General features: G+C 51.0%; 1 protein-coding gene across 20 annotated transcripts in view; it reads left to right on the forward strand.

The window, feature by feature from the left end:
- Nucleotides 1–19,045, forward strand: part of SNAP47 (synaptosome associated protein 47) — a 52,107-nt gene that overhangs the window by 13,592 nt on the left and 19,470 nt on the right. For 11 of the 20 annotated variants that reach the window (XR_012433809.1, XR_012433807.1, XR_012433808.1 and 8 more), the window contains 2 exons: nt 5,270–5,811; nt 16,336–16,826. Coding sequence is in view for 14 of the 20 variants with exons in the window: in XM_065542901.1 (XP_065398973.1) it covers nt 5,315–5,811; nt 16,336–16,826 (988 nt within the window). In the remaining 6 variants the exon portion in view is untranslated. Of the gene's footprint in view, nt 1–5,269; nt 5,812–16,335; nt 17,076–19,045 lie in introns of all 20 variants that reach the window. The other 9 variants (XM_074038114.1, XM_074038105.1, XM_074038122.1 and 6 more) reach the window with 3 other exon arrangements.

Below are 19,045 nucleotides of genomic sequence, written 5' to 3' on the forward strand. Positions count from 1 at the left end.
GAAGGTGAGGTGATGTTTCCAGAGCTGTAAACTGTGCTGCAATACCAGTAACAGGATTTCTCCAGGAAGTTTGTGCATAATTTCCCTCCACACTCCTGGAATACCTCCCAACCATGCCTGCTTAGCAATGGTTAGCACACGTTCACTGTCCATGCCGTGTCTAGCTCTCTGTATGGAGGTGGTGGTGGTGAGGTGTGGTCCCTCCCCTCGAAGGCCAGGTATGGCTGAGGTCTGGGCAGCCTCTTCAGCCAGGAGCACAGGCACAGCAACTCCAGCGCTAAGCAGGGAGGGCCACGGCCCCTCCTTGGGTACTGGCTTGCCTGACTTTGAGGACCATGACTGAGTTGGTATAGTTTATCCTCCTCCTAATTCTGAGAAGCAGACATCTTTGTGTACCCATAGTCCAGAACCTGCTGGGTGGCCCTGCAGCTGCTGTGGCAGGACAGCATCATGGGTCCTGTGTGTGGCCTGCCGGGCCCTCGCCATGGCCCTGGTGGGGAACAGGTGGCCCTGGAGGGGGCAGGTGCTGTGTATGGCCCACTGGGCCCTTGCTGTGACCCGGGGGGTGCTGGGGTGTAGCTACGTTGGCCATGGTACTGAAGGTCTTGGCGCCCTCTTCTGTGTCTCCTGAGGGGCCATGTGGGGTGCTCAGGTGAGTGTTCCCCTGTTGCAGAAGAAGGTGCAGTGAGATACCTGCTGCCTAGGGCTCCCTCTGGTCTCCACCTGGTGGTGACAGATGGTATCGCCTAGGAAGAGCAGCTCTGGCCCACCCGTGGATCTGCTTGGCCTTGGTATGTGCCAGACACTGGTGTGCCAGGCCCTTGGTGTGTGCTGTGAGCCCACCTGTCAGGCCCTCCCCAGAGGAAGAGGCCAGTCTTAAATCTCCCAGAGCCTTCCTGGGCAGGGAGAGTGAGAGGTGCTTTGTGTGTGTTGATGTTGGGATTCCCTGCAGTCTGGCTGAGACAGGTTCTCACAAGGTCTCCCGTGGGCTTCGGTCTCCCGTGGGCTCCAGCCTCCCTGAGCCCTGGCTCTCCTCTGTGACTGGGTGCTGTGGTCACTGCTGGCCTTGGCCTGTTGCTATCCCTGCGTTGCGTGTTCCTCGAGAGTGCAGAAGCCTCCCCTTCCCGGCAGTCCCAGGCCTTGCAGCGTCTTCCAGAAGGTTCTCTGGCACCTGCTCCCTTCACTGCTCAGTGGCAGTCAGAGGCCATGTCATCATTGCGGGCCTTTGAATGTCTCTATCTGTCTGCTTCCCTGGACCTCCCTTGGTGCCTGAACTGTGTCCTGTGCCTCCTTAAGAGCTGCTTTCTTGGAGTTGGGAGACATGGTCAGCCAAGGTGCCCTGGGTTCTTCGAGCTTTCATCATGATAAGCTGCCTACAGGGTCCCTCAAACCCTGACATTTTTGTTATTTCTAAGTCTCGTATCTTATTTTGTGTTGATGATAGAATTCTGTTACTTAATATAGCAGCTTCCTTTTTGGCTTCTCCTAATTTCAGGTATAGTCAACCCTCAGTACCTGTGGTTTGGTCCCAGGACTTCCTGCAGATGCCCAAGTCCCTGGGGTGAAGTGGCATGGTATCACGTGTCCCCTCTGCACATTCTGCCGTCAGCCTTATGCCATCTCTGTCACTTACAAGCCTGCCATGGTGGCATACTGTGGGGGTAGTTGGTGCTGTGTTGCTTAGGGAATAAAGATATGAAAAACAGTCCATGCATGTTCAGTGCAGGGACAGCTCTTTTTCTGAGTATTTTTTGACCTGTGGGTTGCTGAATACACGGATGTGGAGCCCAAGGATGTGGCGGGCTGGCTGTACTGGTGATTAGTGATTAGTTCACACGACCGATGAGAGCTGGCGATCTGTACTAATGTACAGAGTGGACACTGACAGTTGATTGGCATGTATGCGTGTCTGGGAAATTCAGTCCTGACCTTTCTACAGAGATATAAGAGGAGTACTGGGAGATATTTGTGGAACACTTGAGCCACATCAGTGTAGAAGTTAGATTCATTGTGCTATGAAGGAGTTGGGTCATTTCACTTTAATGTGACACCTTACTTTTGTATATATTGAGCACATTGTGAGTGAAGTTTCTTCCTCCTCTCTTCCCCTTCTCCCTCTCTCCCCCTTCTCCCTCTCTCCCCCTCTTCTCCTTCCTCCTCATCCTTCTGTGTGTGAGTTTTTGTGGTTAGGTGTTGTCTGTGGCCAGCTCTGTTCAGATACTAAAAACAGAGAGACCAATGGCAGATCCTGGGTGTGGCAGCGCCCTGGCAGTCATGAAACGGGTGGATTCAAGACAATGGCAGGCTCTAGGCACTTCTGCCTGCCAGGCCAAGCCAGTGCTTGTGGGTGCTCCTGGGAGCTCACAGGGATAGTCCTGCCTCAGGGAGTGGCTATGCTATGCCGAGCACCTGAGAGTGCCCTGCCTGACCTCTTGAGGCTGTGGGGCCACACAACTGTCAGCCCTGCTCAGGGATAGGGGCAGGAGGGAGGGGCTTACTCACTTGCCTGAGCCCGCAGACTCGGGTGGAGCTGGTTGCCCTGACTCTGCACCTGTGTTGCTGGTGAGAGGAAGCGTGCCAGGATCTGTGTGGCCTGTGCTCTTCTCCCTGGGCTTTTGCGTGAGGCAGTGGTTTCAAATGCTCTTGGAATTGTAGCACCCAGCTGAAATTAGTTCTGGTACCCCCGTCATGCATGCGTTTATTAATTTTAATGTGATTTTCTGTTGTTTATTATAAACATCCAATAAGCCTTTTATTGAACCATTATGTACAGAAATACCAACGAATCAAAACAGAGCCTGCAAAATCACAAGTGCACCCAGGGCACCAGGTGGACAGAAGCAGCCCCATAGAGGCCCCTGCAGGGCCTTCCCCTCTCCCCAGGTGCAGCCATATTCCTGACCTCCTAATGTTGAACTTTTCATATGCTTACTTTCCCAATGAAATAAAATTTGTACAAAGTCTTGACGTCCCCGAATAGAAACATCTTAGGGTGTTGTGAGCTGAGAGTGGGTGTGTGGCGTTTGCTGCCTAAATATTTACTGGCATCAGAGAGCAGTCTGGTGTGAAGGACCCACACCCTGGAGCAGAGTGGCCTTGCAGATGTCATACGCATCACCCAGGGGCTGCAGTGGGTCTGAGATGGCTTCCACCTTCCTGTAGGGGGCCCCAGCCTTCATGGTCTCGGCCGTCTCGGCACAGTGGGCTTCCTGTCTGCCTGGATCCCAGGTGGATGCTACACACGTGGTAGATCTGCGTCCCTGCTGGAGAGCCCCGGGTTCAGGAAATCCCTCATGCTATAATGGGCATGTCCGCAAGGCAAGCCTGCTTACTTCTGCCCGCAGAGGAGACGGCATCCTTAGTACCCAACTCGCATCCTCTCTCTGGCCAAGAGGGAGAAACCAGTCGCGGCCCCAGGCTGCTTGCCACAGGCATTCTGGAAAACAGTCTGGGCCGAAGCTGCCATGGACACACAGGGATGTAAGGAGAGCTGCATCCCATCCACATCCACCCAGTCTCTTCCTGTCTAGGCTTCCAGCAGGATTTCTCATTGATTAGCCTGATTGGGACCGAATCTGTCTGGTCACAGGGCATTCAGTCAAGGCCACCCCCTCAGCCATGTCCCAGGGGCCCAGCTGCACAGACATCTTAAAGCCCCAAACATCCATCCCATTCACTCAGTGATGGGTTGTTGCTGAGGAGGGTAATGAATGAAATGGGGCCCTTCTCCCTCACAACTTCCAACCAGATGAGCAGGCAGCACTCTCCATGTGCTGAGTGCCATGCCCTGGAGGGAGGGCGGATGTGGGAGAAGCTGGGTGGGGGCTCTGCCTGTGGCCACATGGGCAAGCTGTGGACTGGGGAGACTAGCCAGGCAGCCACCACAGTCCAGCCACACCTCCTTCCCTGCAGTGGTTGTGCACCCTGTGGTCTGCGTGTGATAGCATATTGTGTGTTCTCAGATGGCTGCGTCCTCATATATCCTATAGTTAGGGTCCCATTTGATACAATCTCTTCAAATGCAGGTGTGGCTTTTCAGTGTGTCTTATCTAGTCTTGTGTTGGGGACATGGTGTCTAGTGCAGCAGTTGCATGAAAGACCTGGCTCTTGAGAGTGTAAACTGTATGAGCTGCAGGAACCAGGGACCAGATCAGGGTAGGTGGTGCCCAGCAGGGCATTTGGCACACAGTGGGACTCATGAATGTGCTGCCAGAAAGTGGAGGACCCCACAGCCTCTAGCCGTGCCGTGGAAAGCCCACACTTTTTGATGTCTGGGGGAATTACACTGGCTGGCTGTCCTGTTTGTATAAGTAAAGTCATGTTACAGTGAAATTCTGTGAGAGAAGTGGGAGAAATGCCACTCTACCCTTGGACCCCTCTCTGCTGTCAGAACCTTGGCTAGGCATCGCCGGCCTGGCTCTGACCCTGGCAGAGTCCTGCACTAGTGCCTGGATCTCACACAAGGCCCTCGTATTAACTTGCACAAGGCCCTTAACCTTACATTATCTGTACGATGAGAGAGTTGGGCTGCATGTTCCATGAGGGTTCGTTCAAATCTATCATCCAAGACTTTCCAAACTGTACTGATAAATGTAGATGTGAAAACATGATAGGACACCTTCATTGCTTGCAGCTATGTAAAACTACATACATACAATAAGTTAGTACACGTACGTGTTACTACTCAGTTCTGTAGAACGCTGTAAGGTTAGCTGGGGTTATGAGAAGGGAAAACACTTGTCTGCAGGATTATTTTCTCTATGCAATGAAGTTGATGAATGGAAGTTTCTGAAGGGGAATGTGCGTCTAAAGGGAACATCACGGCCAAAAGACAGTGCTCCTTGGAACGGTCTGAGAGTACATCCTGGGACTGAGGTCTAAGGCCCAGGGCCCTGGCGAAGTCTCCAGTGATGTCCTCCTCAAGTCTCGTCCAGCAGTGGACACTGATCCAAGCAGTGTGGCTTTGCTGGGTGCAGGGACGTAGAGTGTGGTGAGGGAGATGACAGTATGAACCCTCTGCCTGGGGGATGGGCATGAGTCTGGGACTCAGGGGTCCTGGTTCCAAACCAGCCCTCCTGCTCTGGCTGCTCCTCCTTCACCTGCTGAGAGGATACAAGGGCTTTGTCCTGCAGCCATAGGTGGATAGAGAGTCAGCCATGTGCTGCAGCCGTGTGAGCCCAGAGCTGCAGGGGAGGTGGCATCCTTTCATGGTTGCTTGTGTCTCCAGTCCACGGGTGATGGCACAGTGTTACTGTCTCTTCTCCTTCAGAGGCAGAAGAGGCCTGGACCTTGGCGCAGACAGACCCAGGAACAGATGAGCAGGGACATCTGCATCCACGCCTGGCCATGCACCTACTACCTGGAGCCCGAGAGGCGATGGGTTGCTGGACAACTGTCCTTAACGTTGCCGTCACTCAGGTTCATGACTGACAGCACTGGAGAGATTCTGGTCAGCTTCCCCCTCTCCAGCATAGTTGAGATCAAGAAGGAGACTTCTCATTTTATCTTCAGCTCCATCACCATCCTGGAGAAGGGCCATGCCAAGCACTGGTTCAGCTCCCTGCGGCCAAGTCGAAATGTGGTCTTCAGCATCATTGAGCATTTCTGGAGGGAGCTGCTGCTGTCTCAGCCTGGAGCTGTGGCAGACGTGTCTGGCCCCAGGACCCGGGGCAAGGAGCTGACGGGACTCATGGCCGGATCCCAGAAACGCCTGGAGGACACGGCGAGGGTCCTGCACCACCAGGGCCAGCAGCTGGACAGCGTCATGAGAGGCCTGGACAAGATGGAGTCAGACCTAGAGGTGGCGGACAGGTGGGCTTGCTGTGTACACTTTGCAGGGCACACACAGAGTAAGATGCACGTGTGCGGACGCTCATTGTGCCAGGCACCGTTCCAGGCCACTGCACCATATTTGCCCACATCCAGCATTCTGAGATCATGGCTGTGCACCTACTGTACATGCTTAGTGGGTACACACAGTAAGATCCAGCACTCGGAGACCGAGGCTGTGAATACACTGTGCGCTCTGCTGGAAACACACAGTGAGATCTGAGTGAGTGCTGGCTCACTGGGTGCCTGGCACCACTGCTCTCCACTGCACCATGCTGAGTCCACACCCAGCAAGCAGAGACTGTGCTGTGACCTCCTGTATGCACTCCTGTTTCTGGCTTCTATGTGGTGATGGGGATAGGCCCTGGCCTCTGAGGTCACAGAGGGTGGAGTGAGGTCTATCTTGATGATGGCCTCTGTTAGTGAGGTGTCCCCTGTCAGTGTCTGTGGCTCCTATGTGGTAATGGGGATGGGCCCTGGCCTCTGAGGTCACAGAGGGTGGATTGAGGTCTGTCTTGGTGACAGTCTCTGTGAGTGAGGTGTCTCCTGTCAGCGTCTGCCATTTGTTCATGAGCTATGTTCTCCTGTTATGTTTCTTAGTATGAAAATCCTAGTGTATGTCCAGAAAATTTCTTCAGTTTGTTTAAGAATGCTTTTCTTTTTCCAAGTCCCATTTTTGCTTTCTGAGTCCTGCTGTCTTCTGTTTGGGTACTCATGTCTTATTTGGCTTTCTTTTAGTGTTGCTATTCTAGTGTATGTTTCTAGTGTAGGTTTTTATCTTCCTACCATTTTTCATTTGTACTTGTAATTTCTTAGAACTCTTTCGTGTTCCTCCAGTTTCCTGGAAAAACCTTTGGGTCTTACATCATGGCCTGAGCATCTTCTCTGTTTGGATATTATTAATAGTCTTGTTTTGCTTATGGTTTCTGGGTTTTCAAGGTGCTTGTTTATTGCCTGTCTTTTTTGTCGCGGTCATTTTTCCTGAGATGGTGTGTGTGGGGCTGAGGTATCAGCCCCGGCCCCTTTACTGGGACCCTCAGTTCCTCGTCCTGGGGTCTCCTGTCTGGAGCATGAGTCTTGGAGGGCTGCTTTCTGGCTCAGGTAGAAGGTTCACTCCCTCTGCCCTCAGGTTCCGTCCAGTCCCTCTTCTGGGACCCAGGGGTGCCCACTTGGGTGGGTCCATCTGGGAGCCGAGGGTCTCCCAGTGCAGTGCCACATGGACTTCTGCCTGCGTGTTCCTGGTTCTTCCTGCCCGTGCTGGGAGGGTGCTGGTACTCCTTCCTCGTCACCCCATGGGGCTCTGGCATCCTAATTGCGTCATCTCTCAGCATCCCACTGCTGGCATACTGTCCGCTTTCCTGGATTTGCCAGTCTGCCCCCTTTTCAGTGTCAGGGTGCCACTGTGTTTGTCTGTTTCCTTTGTCTTTGGAGAAGTGTGTGTTGAATTGGCCATCCTCTATTGCTCTCTGCCCCTTTTTTAAGGACACGTCTTTGAGAGCACGTGTGTATGTGCACGCACGCGCGTCTGTGTGTGTCTGTGTGTGTCTGTGTGTTTGTGCCTGTGTGTGTCATCTGTGTGTGTGTGTTTCAGTACACATAGCTCAGGTTTTTAAATGCTTTCAATTATTTTTATTATTTCTTGAAAAGTTGTTTTGAAGCGTGTTGTTTCTCGTTTTGTGATTATTTGGAGGAAAGTGAGAACTTCCTCCCAGCACCCACAGCTGCAGTGGGCAGAACCTCTGTGTCCCTGGAACCCCGCCTCAGCATTGGCCACTGTCCTTCAGCCCTAAGGTAGGGTCGTATTGGTGCATCAGTATAGCATGCGGGTTAGTTGGACTGAGGTCACATCTTCTACTTGACTAAGAGGAGATCCTTTCAGTCAAAGCTTTGCTGGCACAAGACTGGAGCCGGAAGATGACAGAGCCCCCGACAGTCCCAGCTCCTCTGTGTAGCTGGCAGGTGTGTGTTCTACCCTGGCCAGAGTCTGCAGGGGGCCAGCAGCTGGAGCCCCAGGGACAGTCATAGGCCCAAGGCCACGACTCTGTTGCTCGGATCAGTTCTTGTTCTTTTAAGGTCTTCAGCAGGTTGCACGGGGCCTGCCCACATTACAGGCCCAGCTGCTTTCCTGGGAGTCCACCAATTTCTATTTAATCTCATGGACACACACACCATCACAGACACGTGCAGAGTAGTGCTTGACGACTGGGCCTCGTGGCCCTGCTCTGTGGACACTAATGTGACCATCCCGGCCTCCTGGTGAGGTCCCTGCCCTGGTGAGCTGGGACCAGCCCTCTGCCCTCCAGCCCGTGGGATTCTGGAGCCCTCCCCATGGTGCCTCCACTCTGGCTCCTCCCTGCCCTGACTCGCTGCTGAGGGGTGTCCCAGGGCTGGACCCTGAGAGTGTCTGCAGGGGGTGGTCCGGGGATACTCGCAGAAGACTGAGCCCTGGCCATAGTTGAGGGTGCTATGGTCCTGGAGCGGAGGCTGTGGGTGCACAGTGTGGCTTTCCCTGCTTCCTGGGGTGTCGTCCTCCTCCCAGTCACAGACAAAACAAATGCCATGGAGAAGGAGCATCTTTTTCTGTGCCCAGCCGAGTTTCCACGTGGCCACCTGGCATCCGTGCTAGCGTTGTGTGCGCCCAGAGACTGTGTAGAGGGAGATTGGGAGGAGGCTGCCAAGGCAAGCGACCTGCAGTCCTGCCGGGCTGACAACCTCAGTCCTCCTGCCTAGCGGGAAAGAGCTCTGAGCACCAGCGCTAAGAACGAACCAGACACGAATGCAGGCAGGCACAGGGCCTCACTCTGACGTGCTCCTTGGCACATGAGAATGGGGGTGCCGAGGATCAGCTGAGAGCGCGCCTGGCCGGCAGCGGGGCCTGTGGTGGCCAGGATGGGTGGCAGGACAGGTGGTGGGGCTGACGCAGGGTGGCGGGCTACTGCTGGGAGACAGCTGCTGAGCAGGAGAGAGACATGGTGGTGCAGGCCGACGCAGGTGAACATAGGACGGCCTGTCCCATGAGAGTGGGAGACCCGGGGCAGGCTCTTCACCTCACAATCAAGGCCACAGTGGTCAGGGAGCACTAAAGGGGCCCAGGTGCTGGGTCAGATGCTGGTGCTGTGGGTGGAACTCTTGTTTCTCTGGCTCAGCCCGTCTTTGGGTAACCCACTGCATTTCCAGAAGGGACAGGCCCATCGCTTGGTGCCCGGCTCATTTCCCCAGGCCCACAGGCAGGGCTCCCAGCCTCCAGGACATGCAAGAAACAGAACAGACACAAGCAAGACAAATCTGACACAGGATTTTGAAAAGCAGGTCAGAAACAATGTGAAAGATTGGGACCAATTATATAAAGACTTTGTTTTTAAGTATAATTAATTTTTGCAGCTTTATTGAGGTATTGCTGAGAAAACCTGTGTATGTTTCAGGCATGTGGCTTGGTGCTGCGATGTTTGTACCCACTGTGAAGTCGCCACCACAGTCATGCCCATGAGTACAGCTCTCACCTCACATGCCTGTCATTTTGTTCCCTTTTTCTTTTTTTCCTTGAGAGTGTTGAGAACACCTAAGATCTGTGTTCTTGGCAGATTTCAAGTGTATTATTAGTATGGAGAACTGCAGCTACCATGTCATTACTGCCCAGAGCTTGTTCATCCTGTAACCAAAGGTGGCCCTTGGCCACCCTCTCCCAGCTTCTCCACCCGCCCCACATCTGCCCTTCTCTCTGCTTCTGTGAGTTTGGCTTCTTGAGGTCCCACATGCGTCATGCAGGGTTTGTCTCTGTGTCTGGCGCCTTTCACTCAGCATAATGTGCTCCATGTCTGTCCATCTTGGTGAAATGGCAGGATTTCCTTCTTTTTTATGGCTGAATAAAATTCCATGGCGTATAGACACTATATTTTTGTACCCGAACTCAGGTCTCGGCCACTCATTGCTTGAAAGCAAAACCCAAGAGATGAGCTTTGGTGAAAGGAAAGTTAGCTTTATTAAGGAAGCCAGCAACCTCTGGGTGGTAGACTCGTTTTCAAAGACCACCTCCCTGAGTTGTGACTACAGATCAGGGGTTTTTAAGGGAAATTAGGGGAAATGATTAAAGCACCCTTGTGAAACCTGCAAAGTCTCAGATGGGCAGTCAATCCTTGCTTTCTTGGTCAATGCTTTGTGGCCTTCTGCAGGCACCATCAGCCTGTTCTTATCAGGCTGATCAGCCCGTTCCCAGAGCTGTTGGTTCCCAGAGCTGTTGAGTCCCAGAGTGAGTTGTTGGTTCCCAGAGTTGTTGGTTGGTGTATTTTCTTTTATTTCTGTTGAAGGTCCTGTTTTCCCAAGGCATTTTTAATAATCTACAGACTCAAGCAAAGCAATAATTAAATTCAGGTAAACAAGCTTTTCTCTTAAGTTGGAGTCAGTACTGTTCCATTTTCTCAATCCATTCGTCTGTGGATGGACATGTGGTTTCCATGCCTTGGCTATAGTGAAGCACGATGCAGTGAACATGGGAGTGCCGGTGTCGCTTTGAGATACTGGTTTTATTTCCTTTGGCTATTGTGGAGGCTAAAGCAACTCTATCTTGGATGCTAATCGGCTTTGTTAACATCTGATTAACGCCAATTCTGGGGATGCCTCTTAAGATTTCTACCTCACTTATTGTTCCTTGTGTAAGGGCAGGTACTTACCACATACCCTGCCCTTGGGCAGGTTCATATGGGATTCTTTTCCTGCGGGGTCTGTCCTACACATATGCCTCCTGTGGTGCAGAAGCCCTGGGTCTGGGGGCCATGGTGTGGGATCCACTGCCTCATCTCACCGCTGCCCAAGACACAGACCTGCCTTCCTGTCCATAAGTCGCTGTTAGATGCTTCCTTCTAAGAAACGGGGTCTGTCATCTTCTTTCTGCAGCCTCTCAGCTTCCTCACGTCGCAGGCAGTTTTACACAGGCCTGCCCACCATGGAACAGGTGTAAACCCACAAGCAGGATTGCGGAATCATGGTGGTTCTGAAAAGGAAAGGTTCCCTTGTCCCCCTCACAGGGCATTCGACAGGGGGAGTGGCTGGCTTCTTCAGTGCCCTGCTGCCCAGACCTCTAGGGGAGCATACAGACGGGCAGGCTGTGGGTCTCCAACCCCATGATAGCATCTAGGGGTGGATGTTTACAGCTCCTGGAGCCCCAGTGGGTGTGTGCTACCATGTGCTCTTTTAGTTTAGCCATCTGTAGGTGGCTTGTGTTAACCAGCTCAATTAGATCCTCTATCCTGTTGCAAGGATAAAGGGCTTTTTGTATCCTGGGATTCTTGCCTTGGTGTACCAGAAGAATGAGATTGCACGTCGGCTTGGAAAATAAGTGCAAGGTTTTATTGAGTGGAAGTAGCTCTCAGCAGATGAGGAAGCCCAAAGGGAGATGGTTTTCCCCTGGAGTTGGGCCACTCAGTGGCCTGGGCTCTCCTCCAACTGCCCCAGCCAAACTCTACATCATTCTGCCCGTTGGTGGCCTGCAGCTGTGCTGATGCCTGTTGGTGCATTCCTGTCAACATCCAGCCACCCTTGTGTCCCTCTGCTGATGTGCTCCTCTTGATGTCTGGCCACCTGTGTGTCTGCCTGCTAGGGTCTCAGGGTGTTTATAGGCACAGGATGGGGGTGTGGCAGGCCAGGGTGGTCTTGGGAAATGCATTTGGGCCGGAAAACAAAAATGCCTGCCTGTCTGTCCGTGAGGATGGAGCCCTAGTCAGGGACCATGCCCTCCTCTAGCCAGCATTTCCCTTCCCCTCTTCCATATCATTTAAAGGGACCACGCCCTCCCCTTTCCAGCACTTCCAAAACTGTTCCTTGTTAATTTTTTGAGGAGCCTCCATGCTTTTTTCCGAAGTGGCTGGATATAGAGATTTTTAAAGTGTGTGCACCCATGTCATTATGTGCTTGGCAAGTCACCTCACAGCACTGTGATCAGAGCTGGTGGCCTGCCCTGCTCCTTCAGGAGGCACAGGAGCATTGTAGGCCTTTGAGGGGAACACTGAGGAAATGAGGGGGTCACAGGAAATTGAGAGGACTAAAACCAGAACCTATGAGAGGGAATCAAAAGTATTTTGCCTGGAGAGGAAAGCTGATCAAGACTGCCTAAAATAACTGATGGCTGTCACTTGAGACCTTTTTCTTTAGAAAGCTAAACTAGGTCCTTTAGTTGTATAAACTAAAAGTAAAATCCTAAGCACCCCAGCTGACTGAATGGATCCCCTCTTGTCCAAGGGGATTCCAAAGTAATTCTGAAAAACTAGTTCAGACCATGAAAAGAAGGAGGGGGTCAGACATGCCTCATTATGCCCTCCTCCTCCTGCAGGTTGGAGTAGGAAACACTTGCCATCAGTCATCTCTCAGTGCAGCCACCTATAAGACCTAATCTCCGTAACAACCTTGGCCTCCCCCTATCTCCAGCCCAGACACTCCTTTCAGTTGATTCCAGATTTTTATTTATTTTACTTTTTGAGACAGGGTCTTACTCTGTCACTTGGGCTGGAGTGCAGTGGCGCAATCACAGCTCACTCCAGCCTCCAACTCCTGGGCTTAAGTGAGCCTCCCACCTCAGCCTCCCACGTAGCTGGACCACAGACATGCATTACCACGTCTGGCCAGTATTCTTTTCTTTCTTTTCTTTTTTCTTTTATTTGAGACGGAGTCTTGCTCTGTCACCCAGTCAGGAGTGCAGTGGCGTGATCTCGGTTCTCTGCAACATCTGCCTTCCAGGTTCAAGCAATTCTCCCACCTCAGCCTCCTAAGTAGCTGGGATAACAGACACACACCACCATGCCCAGCTAATTTTTGAATTTTTGATAGAGACAGGGTTTTGCCGTGTTGGCCGGGCTGGTCTCAAACTCCTGGGCCTCAAGTAATCCACCTCAGCCTCCTGAAGTGCTGGGATTACAGGTGTGAGCCACCGTACCCAGCCTAGTTTTTAAATTTTTTTGTAGAGATGGAGTCTCACTTTGTGCCCATGCTGGGATTCCAGGTTTTTAGATAATAACTCTTAACTAAAGGTGACAGGAATGCACCGACAGGCACCGGCTCGCCTGCAGGCCACCAACTGGCAGAACGACATGGAGTTTGTCTAGGACAATTGGAGGAGAACCTGGGCCACTGAGTGGCCCAACACCAGGGGAAAACCATCTTTTAACCAATTGCCAATCAGAAAATCTTTGAATCTACCTGTGACTTGTAAGCCTCTGCTTTGAGTTGTCCCGTCTTTCCAGACTGAACCAATGCATTGATTGATGTCTTATGTCCCACTAAAACATATAAACCCAAGCTGTAACCCAACTACCTTGGGCACATGTTCACAGGACTCCTGAGGCTGTGTCACTGGTCATGGTCCTCACATTTGGCTCAGAATAAATCTCTTAAAATACATTACGGAGTGTGGGTTTTTTGTTTTTGTTTTGTTTTGTTTTTTATCAACAGTGGTAAAATAATAGGAAAGAAAATTTGGCTTAATAAAAGCAACATTTCTGACTATATACAGTTGTTGAAAGCCTAGTAAGTTATCACATGAGTAGTGCGTCTCTCATCTCTGTTGGATTGTGTAACGTGACTCACATTGGACACTGGCCCAGAGGACCTTCAGTCCGCTTTCAGTTTTGAGATTCCTAGGTATGAGTATGATTTTTCTTCTTCTTTTTCAATATCAGTTTCCTTTAAGATCTAATTTGCAAATTAGTCACCTTTAAGAATATCCCAGCCGGGCGCGGTGACTCACGCCTGTAATCCCAGCACTTTGGGAGGCCGAGGTGGGCAGATCACAAAGTCAGGAGATCGAGACCATCCTGGCTAACATGGTGAAACCCCGTCTCTACTAAAAATACAAAAAAATTAGCCAGGCATGGTGGTGGGTGCCCGTAGTCCCAGCTACTCGGGAGGCTGAGGCAGGAGAATGACGTGAACTTGGGAGGCAGAGCTTGCAGTGAGCTGAGAGCGTGCCACAGCACTGGAGCCTGGGTGACAGAGCAAGACTCCGTCTCAAAAAAAAAAAAGAAAAGAAAAGAAAATCCCTTGTGCGTGACCAGGTGCCACTTTGATACACAGAATATTTCTGGACCCGGCCCCAGCCATTTAGATCAGGCTCCTGCCTGTCCTTCTGTCTGCTCAGAAGCCTCCGACCATCCTCAGCAGTGCCCTGATAGTGGTGCCTCTGCCCACGTGTATTTCCAGCAAACAGTTAGGGCGCTGCCTGTCTGAAATGGGGTAGGTCTAGGAGGGGATGTCCAATCGTGTGGAGAGGCTGGCGAGGGCCTTTGCATGGGGTCCTGGGGATTACACCTCCCGTGGTGTAGTACTGCCCAACAGCTGCTCTAGGTGTCTCCTTAGGCCCAGTTACTGTGCACAGCACCCAGGGCTGAGCGTCCTGGTCCTGCCGTGCCCCACTGTTTCTGGCTGTGCGTAGGGCCGTTTCTTCCTTGGCAGTGCTTCCTATGGGTTGAGGTAGGAGCATGCCTCCTGCCAGGGAGCCCAAGAAGGCAGGGAAGCAGGTTGTTCACCTCGATCTCTTTTTTTCCAGATAAGAGACTGTGAGTCAGGGGAACTTTATCCAGGTGAGGAGTGTCTCGGATGTGGAAGGTCAATTCCCTTAGTCCTCTGTTCGGAATTGTTCCTTTCTCTGTGGCCCCAGAGGCCATCCTATTCTCACATTTGAGTTCTGGGATATTGCTAGTGCTGTGCCTTTGTTTCTGGTTTTCAGTGGGAGGAGTGGAGCCAGTTGGTGTCTATAGTATGATTTTGGAACCAGAAATCTCCGCTTTCATCCCTAGACCTTCACTATAGTGCTAGGAGTCATCCCTGTAAAAGAAAACATGTGAGTGTTGCTCTTGGCAACTAAAACAGACCATCTTGGGTGCAGCTACCACTTTGACATTTCACATCCATCTACTGCACCACAAATATTACAGTCACTTAGAGGTAAGTCAGGGCAAGGAAGCCACGGAGTGCTCACTCATCTACCTTCATCAAAATCCCAAATGCCAGTGAGCAAACTGACTGTGCACCTTTTGTTTTAATTTGGATAATAATACATAATCTTGACTAAGAACGGCCTATAATAAGTGCAGGCTGAGGTCATATGATGTCTTCCTATTGATGTATGAGATACTGAAGCCAACGGCGGGGTCTAGTAACTGCAGTTACTTTAAAGCAGGGGTTGATGTGATATATTGAGATCTGCAATAACTAATGTGATGAGATTTCTGTTGGTGACAGACAAAGGTTCGACTAATACTCAAGCTGTCTACATTTAGGATGGAAGGAAATGCCATGTTCAACCGGAAGTTAGTGAAAGTAGCCATGATTTTCCCCCTGTAATCTTGCTAATAATTCTAATAGGCTGGCCCATGGCAGTTAGCTTAGGTGCAGTGTCACAACCATGGGAGCCATTCCTTCAAATAAGCCCATCCTTCCCTCCCCCCGACATACCCACTGATTCTGTTATCTGGAGAATCCTGACTGACACAATCACCCCTCTGGGCAGCATGGGGAAAGAAACAAATGAGCTCAGGGTGCTTCAGGAACAGCCTGGACATTTCTGGATCTGCCCCAAGGGAAGCCCTTAGCTCCTGTAGTTGCAGGACAGAGCTTTCTGAAAACAGAATCTGGAGTCTCCTGCTGCAGGTGGCTGAATTCTAACTGCGCATGGCATCTGTTGTGACATTGAGGGCGTGACCGAGACGGAACGGGACCCTGAGAACCCCAGTGCAGACATGTGACTGCAGCCTGCAGAAGCTGGGGACGCTGAGTCCCTGAAGGCTGCAGAAACTTCCTGGCCAGTAGAGGCAGCCCTTCCTCCCAGTCTAAGTAGATTCATCCTGCAAGACGTGCTGGGTTCTCCTCAGCTCCTGTCCCCACACCTGTAGATGTTCAACTAGACTCCAATTCCAGCAGAGGCTGAAAGACAGGGTACAAAGTGTACTCTGAGGAGGAGGTGCAGTCGGCACCAACAGGAATCTGGAGCATGCGGATGAGAGTGGGTGTTGAGAGTGTGGGTGGTGGGGAAGCACTCTAATGCTGGGTCTGGCCGAGGCTGGGGGAAGGAGCCTGTTAGGCAGAGCTTCAGTTGTCACATGTGCCTCCTACGGTATGGACAGCGCAGATGTAGAACATTCCATCACAGCAGAAAGGTCTGTTAGATAGCTCCCTAGACAGTAAGTACAGGTTTTATTTTGAATCAAGATGACCCGTCAAGGCAGCATGGTGTGGGCAGAGCGATATTCTAGGCAGAAGGTGTGCATTTTTGCTGTTTTTTTGCTGGTTGGCTTTGCATCTGTGGATGGATGTTCTCACTGCCCTGGCCCCCAGCTTTCTCTTCTCACACTGGAGATAAAAGTCCCTGTGCCTCCTGCTTCATGGAGTGCATGTGGAAATGAAGTACAGTAAAATGGCAACATGCTTTACAAAGGTTAAAACAGTTTTCAAAAAAAAAAAAAAAAGGTATTACTCCTTAAACATGAATTGATCCAGTTTTCCATGTTTTGTTTGCTTTTTCAGATTGCTGACAGAACTGGAATCTCCTGCTTGGTGGCCCTTCAGCTCCAAGCTTTGGAAGACGCCACCGGAAACAAAGCCTAGGGAAGGTGTCCCTGTGACCAGTTGTGAACCCTTTGGGAAAGAAAGGATACTGATAAAAATTCCTGCCATTATTTCCCACAGAACAGAGTCTCACGTTAAGCCAGGGAGGCTCACTGTCCTTGTGTCTGGGTTGGAAATACATGACTCCAGTTCTTTGCTCATGCACAGGTTTGAAAGAGAGGACGTGGATGACATCAAGGTCTACTCACCTTATGAAATTAGCATCCGCCAGCGGTTTATTGGAAAGCCAGACATGGCCTATCGTTTGATATCTGCCAAGATGCCAGAGGTTATCCCCATTTTAGAAGTGCAATTCAGCAAGAAGATGGAGCTGTTAGAAGATGCGTTGGTGCTCAGAAGCACAAGAACCTCTTCCCCCGCAGAGAAGAGCTGCTCTGTCTGGCATGCAGGTTAGTGACCAACAAGGCAGTGAGCGCGTGCACAGACTTCTAAAATTACAGCCAGACTCAGCACGCCTGTGGGAAATGCCTAACAGATGCGTCACCTAGAGCAGCTGCTGGCCTCCAGCTTGCTAGAGACAGCTCGTTTGTTTATACATGAAAACAATTCCAGACCATTTTCCTTGTACTTGACATCTGTGAATCTGAAATCACTGAGAGTTAACTATACACTTGATAGGTGTATGGATTCCAAAGCAGGTCGGTACCATGCTTCGGATACAGTTTGTCCTCACCGAAGTTCATGTGTAAATTTGGTCCCTAGTGTGGCAGGGCTAGGAGGTGTTTGGTCACAAGGGCTCTGCCCTCTGGGTGGCTCAGTGATGTTCTCGTGGTAGTGAGTGCTTCCTCTGGGAAGCCTGGATGAGTTCTGGGAATGCATTAGTTCCCAAGAGTGAGTTGTTAGGAGGCAGGATGCCCCTCTGATTCTGTCTCTTTGCCTATGTCTGCTTCCACTCTTGAGTGTCTCTGCCACAACACGAGAGTCCTTGGTGGAAGCCAGGGCATGCCCTTGGACTTCCCAGCCCACAGAACTGTCAGCTGACTAAAGCTCTGTTCTTTGTAAATTACCCAGTCTCAGGTGCTCAGTTATGGTGATGCAGAACCTTCTACGACACAGTAAGGGCTTTCAGAATGAGTGCATCAGAGCAAAAGGAAGCTCCTGCTGTTGTCTTTCTCATCTCCCCTCGTTTTGATGTGGGAACCAGCACCTCAGGATTGTGACTGGCACCATCTCACTTCCCCTGGTGGGGCCATTCCCATCACCCCTACTTTGCCTACTCCTGCTTCCCTGGACGTTTAATCTAGGTTTTCCCAGCTTGGCGCCCAGACATGCTATTAGGGATATGTGTGTTTGAGAACTGTGCAGTGTGGTTCTGTGTGTTTGTGGCATTCTCAGATGTGTGGAGTGGCCACGGTGCCTTCCTGCAGACTCCGTTGTAGATTGTGAATGCTCAGCTGGCCTGTCCTCGGGGCCGGACTGAGGGGCAGACACCCTGCATCTTGGCATGTCCCCCACGTTTGGCCCACCTCCTCCCTGGCACAGGACCGAGGCTCATGTGCTAGGAGCCACCATGGTCCTGCCTGTCTGATGGGACGCTGGTGGCCCCTTGGTGTTATTCTTGCCTTTACCCTTTCTTTGGTTAGGAGGTGGGGCCTCTGATGCCTTGTATTTGTTTTGGCCCTGCAGGTTTTGCTCTATGGATGGCCTGTTGTGTTTTCTTCTTTCCTCATATGCTTTCTTCCCCGACAGATGTGCAAGACTTTCCTACTATCCTGGACCATCAGCCTTGGCTGGCTTAGAAGCTGCAGCCACTTCCTCTAGACTCTCTTCCTCCCTTACAGGAATCTTTTATCTTGCTATGGTAAAATCCACGAATTTTCCCCTGCAGTTTGTCTTCAAGCTCTGATTAAGAAATCTCAATGTCATAAAAGACTCCATTTTCTAATATTAGCATTATAGCTAATACGCATGCATGTATGCATATGATGTACACGTGTACCAGTGCATATGTATTGTGCATGTATGTGACATGGACATCCACACTCTAATGTGTGTCTATATGTAAAGCATGTAAAGCTGTGCTCTTAGGGATTTTGATTGCCAGATGTCTGTTAAAAGGAAGAGATATTTGCTACTCTTTCAATTTCTCTAATTTTTCTCTTGAGAGAAAGATTTCAGTTCCCATAACCTGTTTCTCTAATACGAAAATGTTTTGCTTTCTATTCCAAATGGCTTCAAGTTTCAGAAAGAAATACACATAATTACAGATTGAGTCCCATGAGCCCCAGGGCTGAACACACACCCTAAAAACGAAAGGTGCACACCTTAGATATGCAGCATGTGGTTGAATCACAGAGAACCTACCACCTTCCTGTGTATGCCTTAAAGTCAGGGGTTGCAAAGACAGGCATTGACCCCTATGGAATGGAGCACATGGTGTGACATGTAACGAAATCCATTGATCAAGGTGGGGAGATCAAAGGTCACCATGAGCTGCTGTCACTGAAGTGCAGGCCCGAACCCGAGTGTCCTAGTGGGAGACAGGCTACAGAAGCACAGGGAGTAGAGGTCTTCACCCACATTCAAGGTGAATGGCACAGGTGCACTGCTGCACATGGCTGCAGGGAGGAGGTATGTGACGTGCTGTGGAGTTGGGGACTGTCCTGGT

The sequence above is a fragment of the Macaca fascicularis genome, chromosome 1, assembly GCF_037993035.2.
Source record: "Macaca fascicularis isolate 582-1 chromosome 1, T2T-MFA8v1.1".
Classification (NCBI taxonomy): Eukaryota; Metazoa; Chordata; class Mammalia; order Primates; family Cercopithecidae; genus Macaca; species Macaca fascicularis.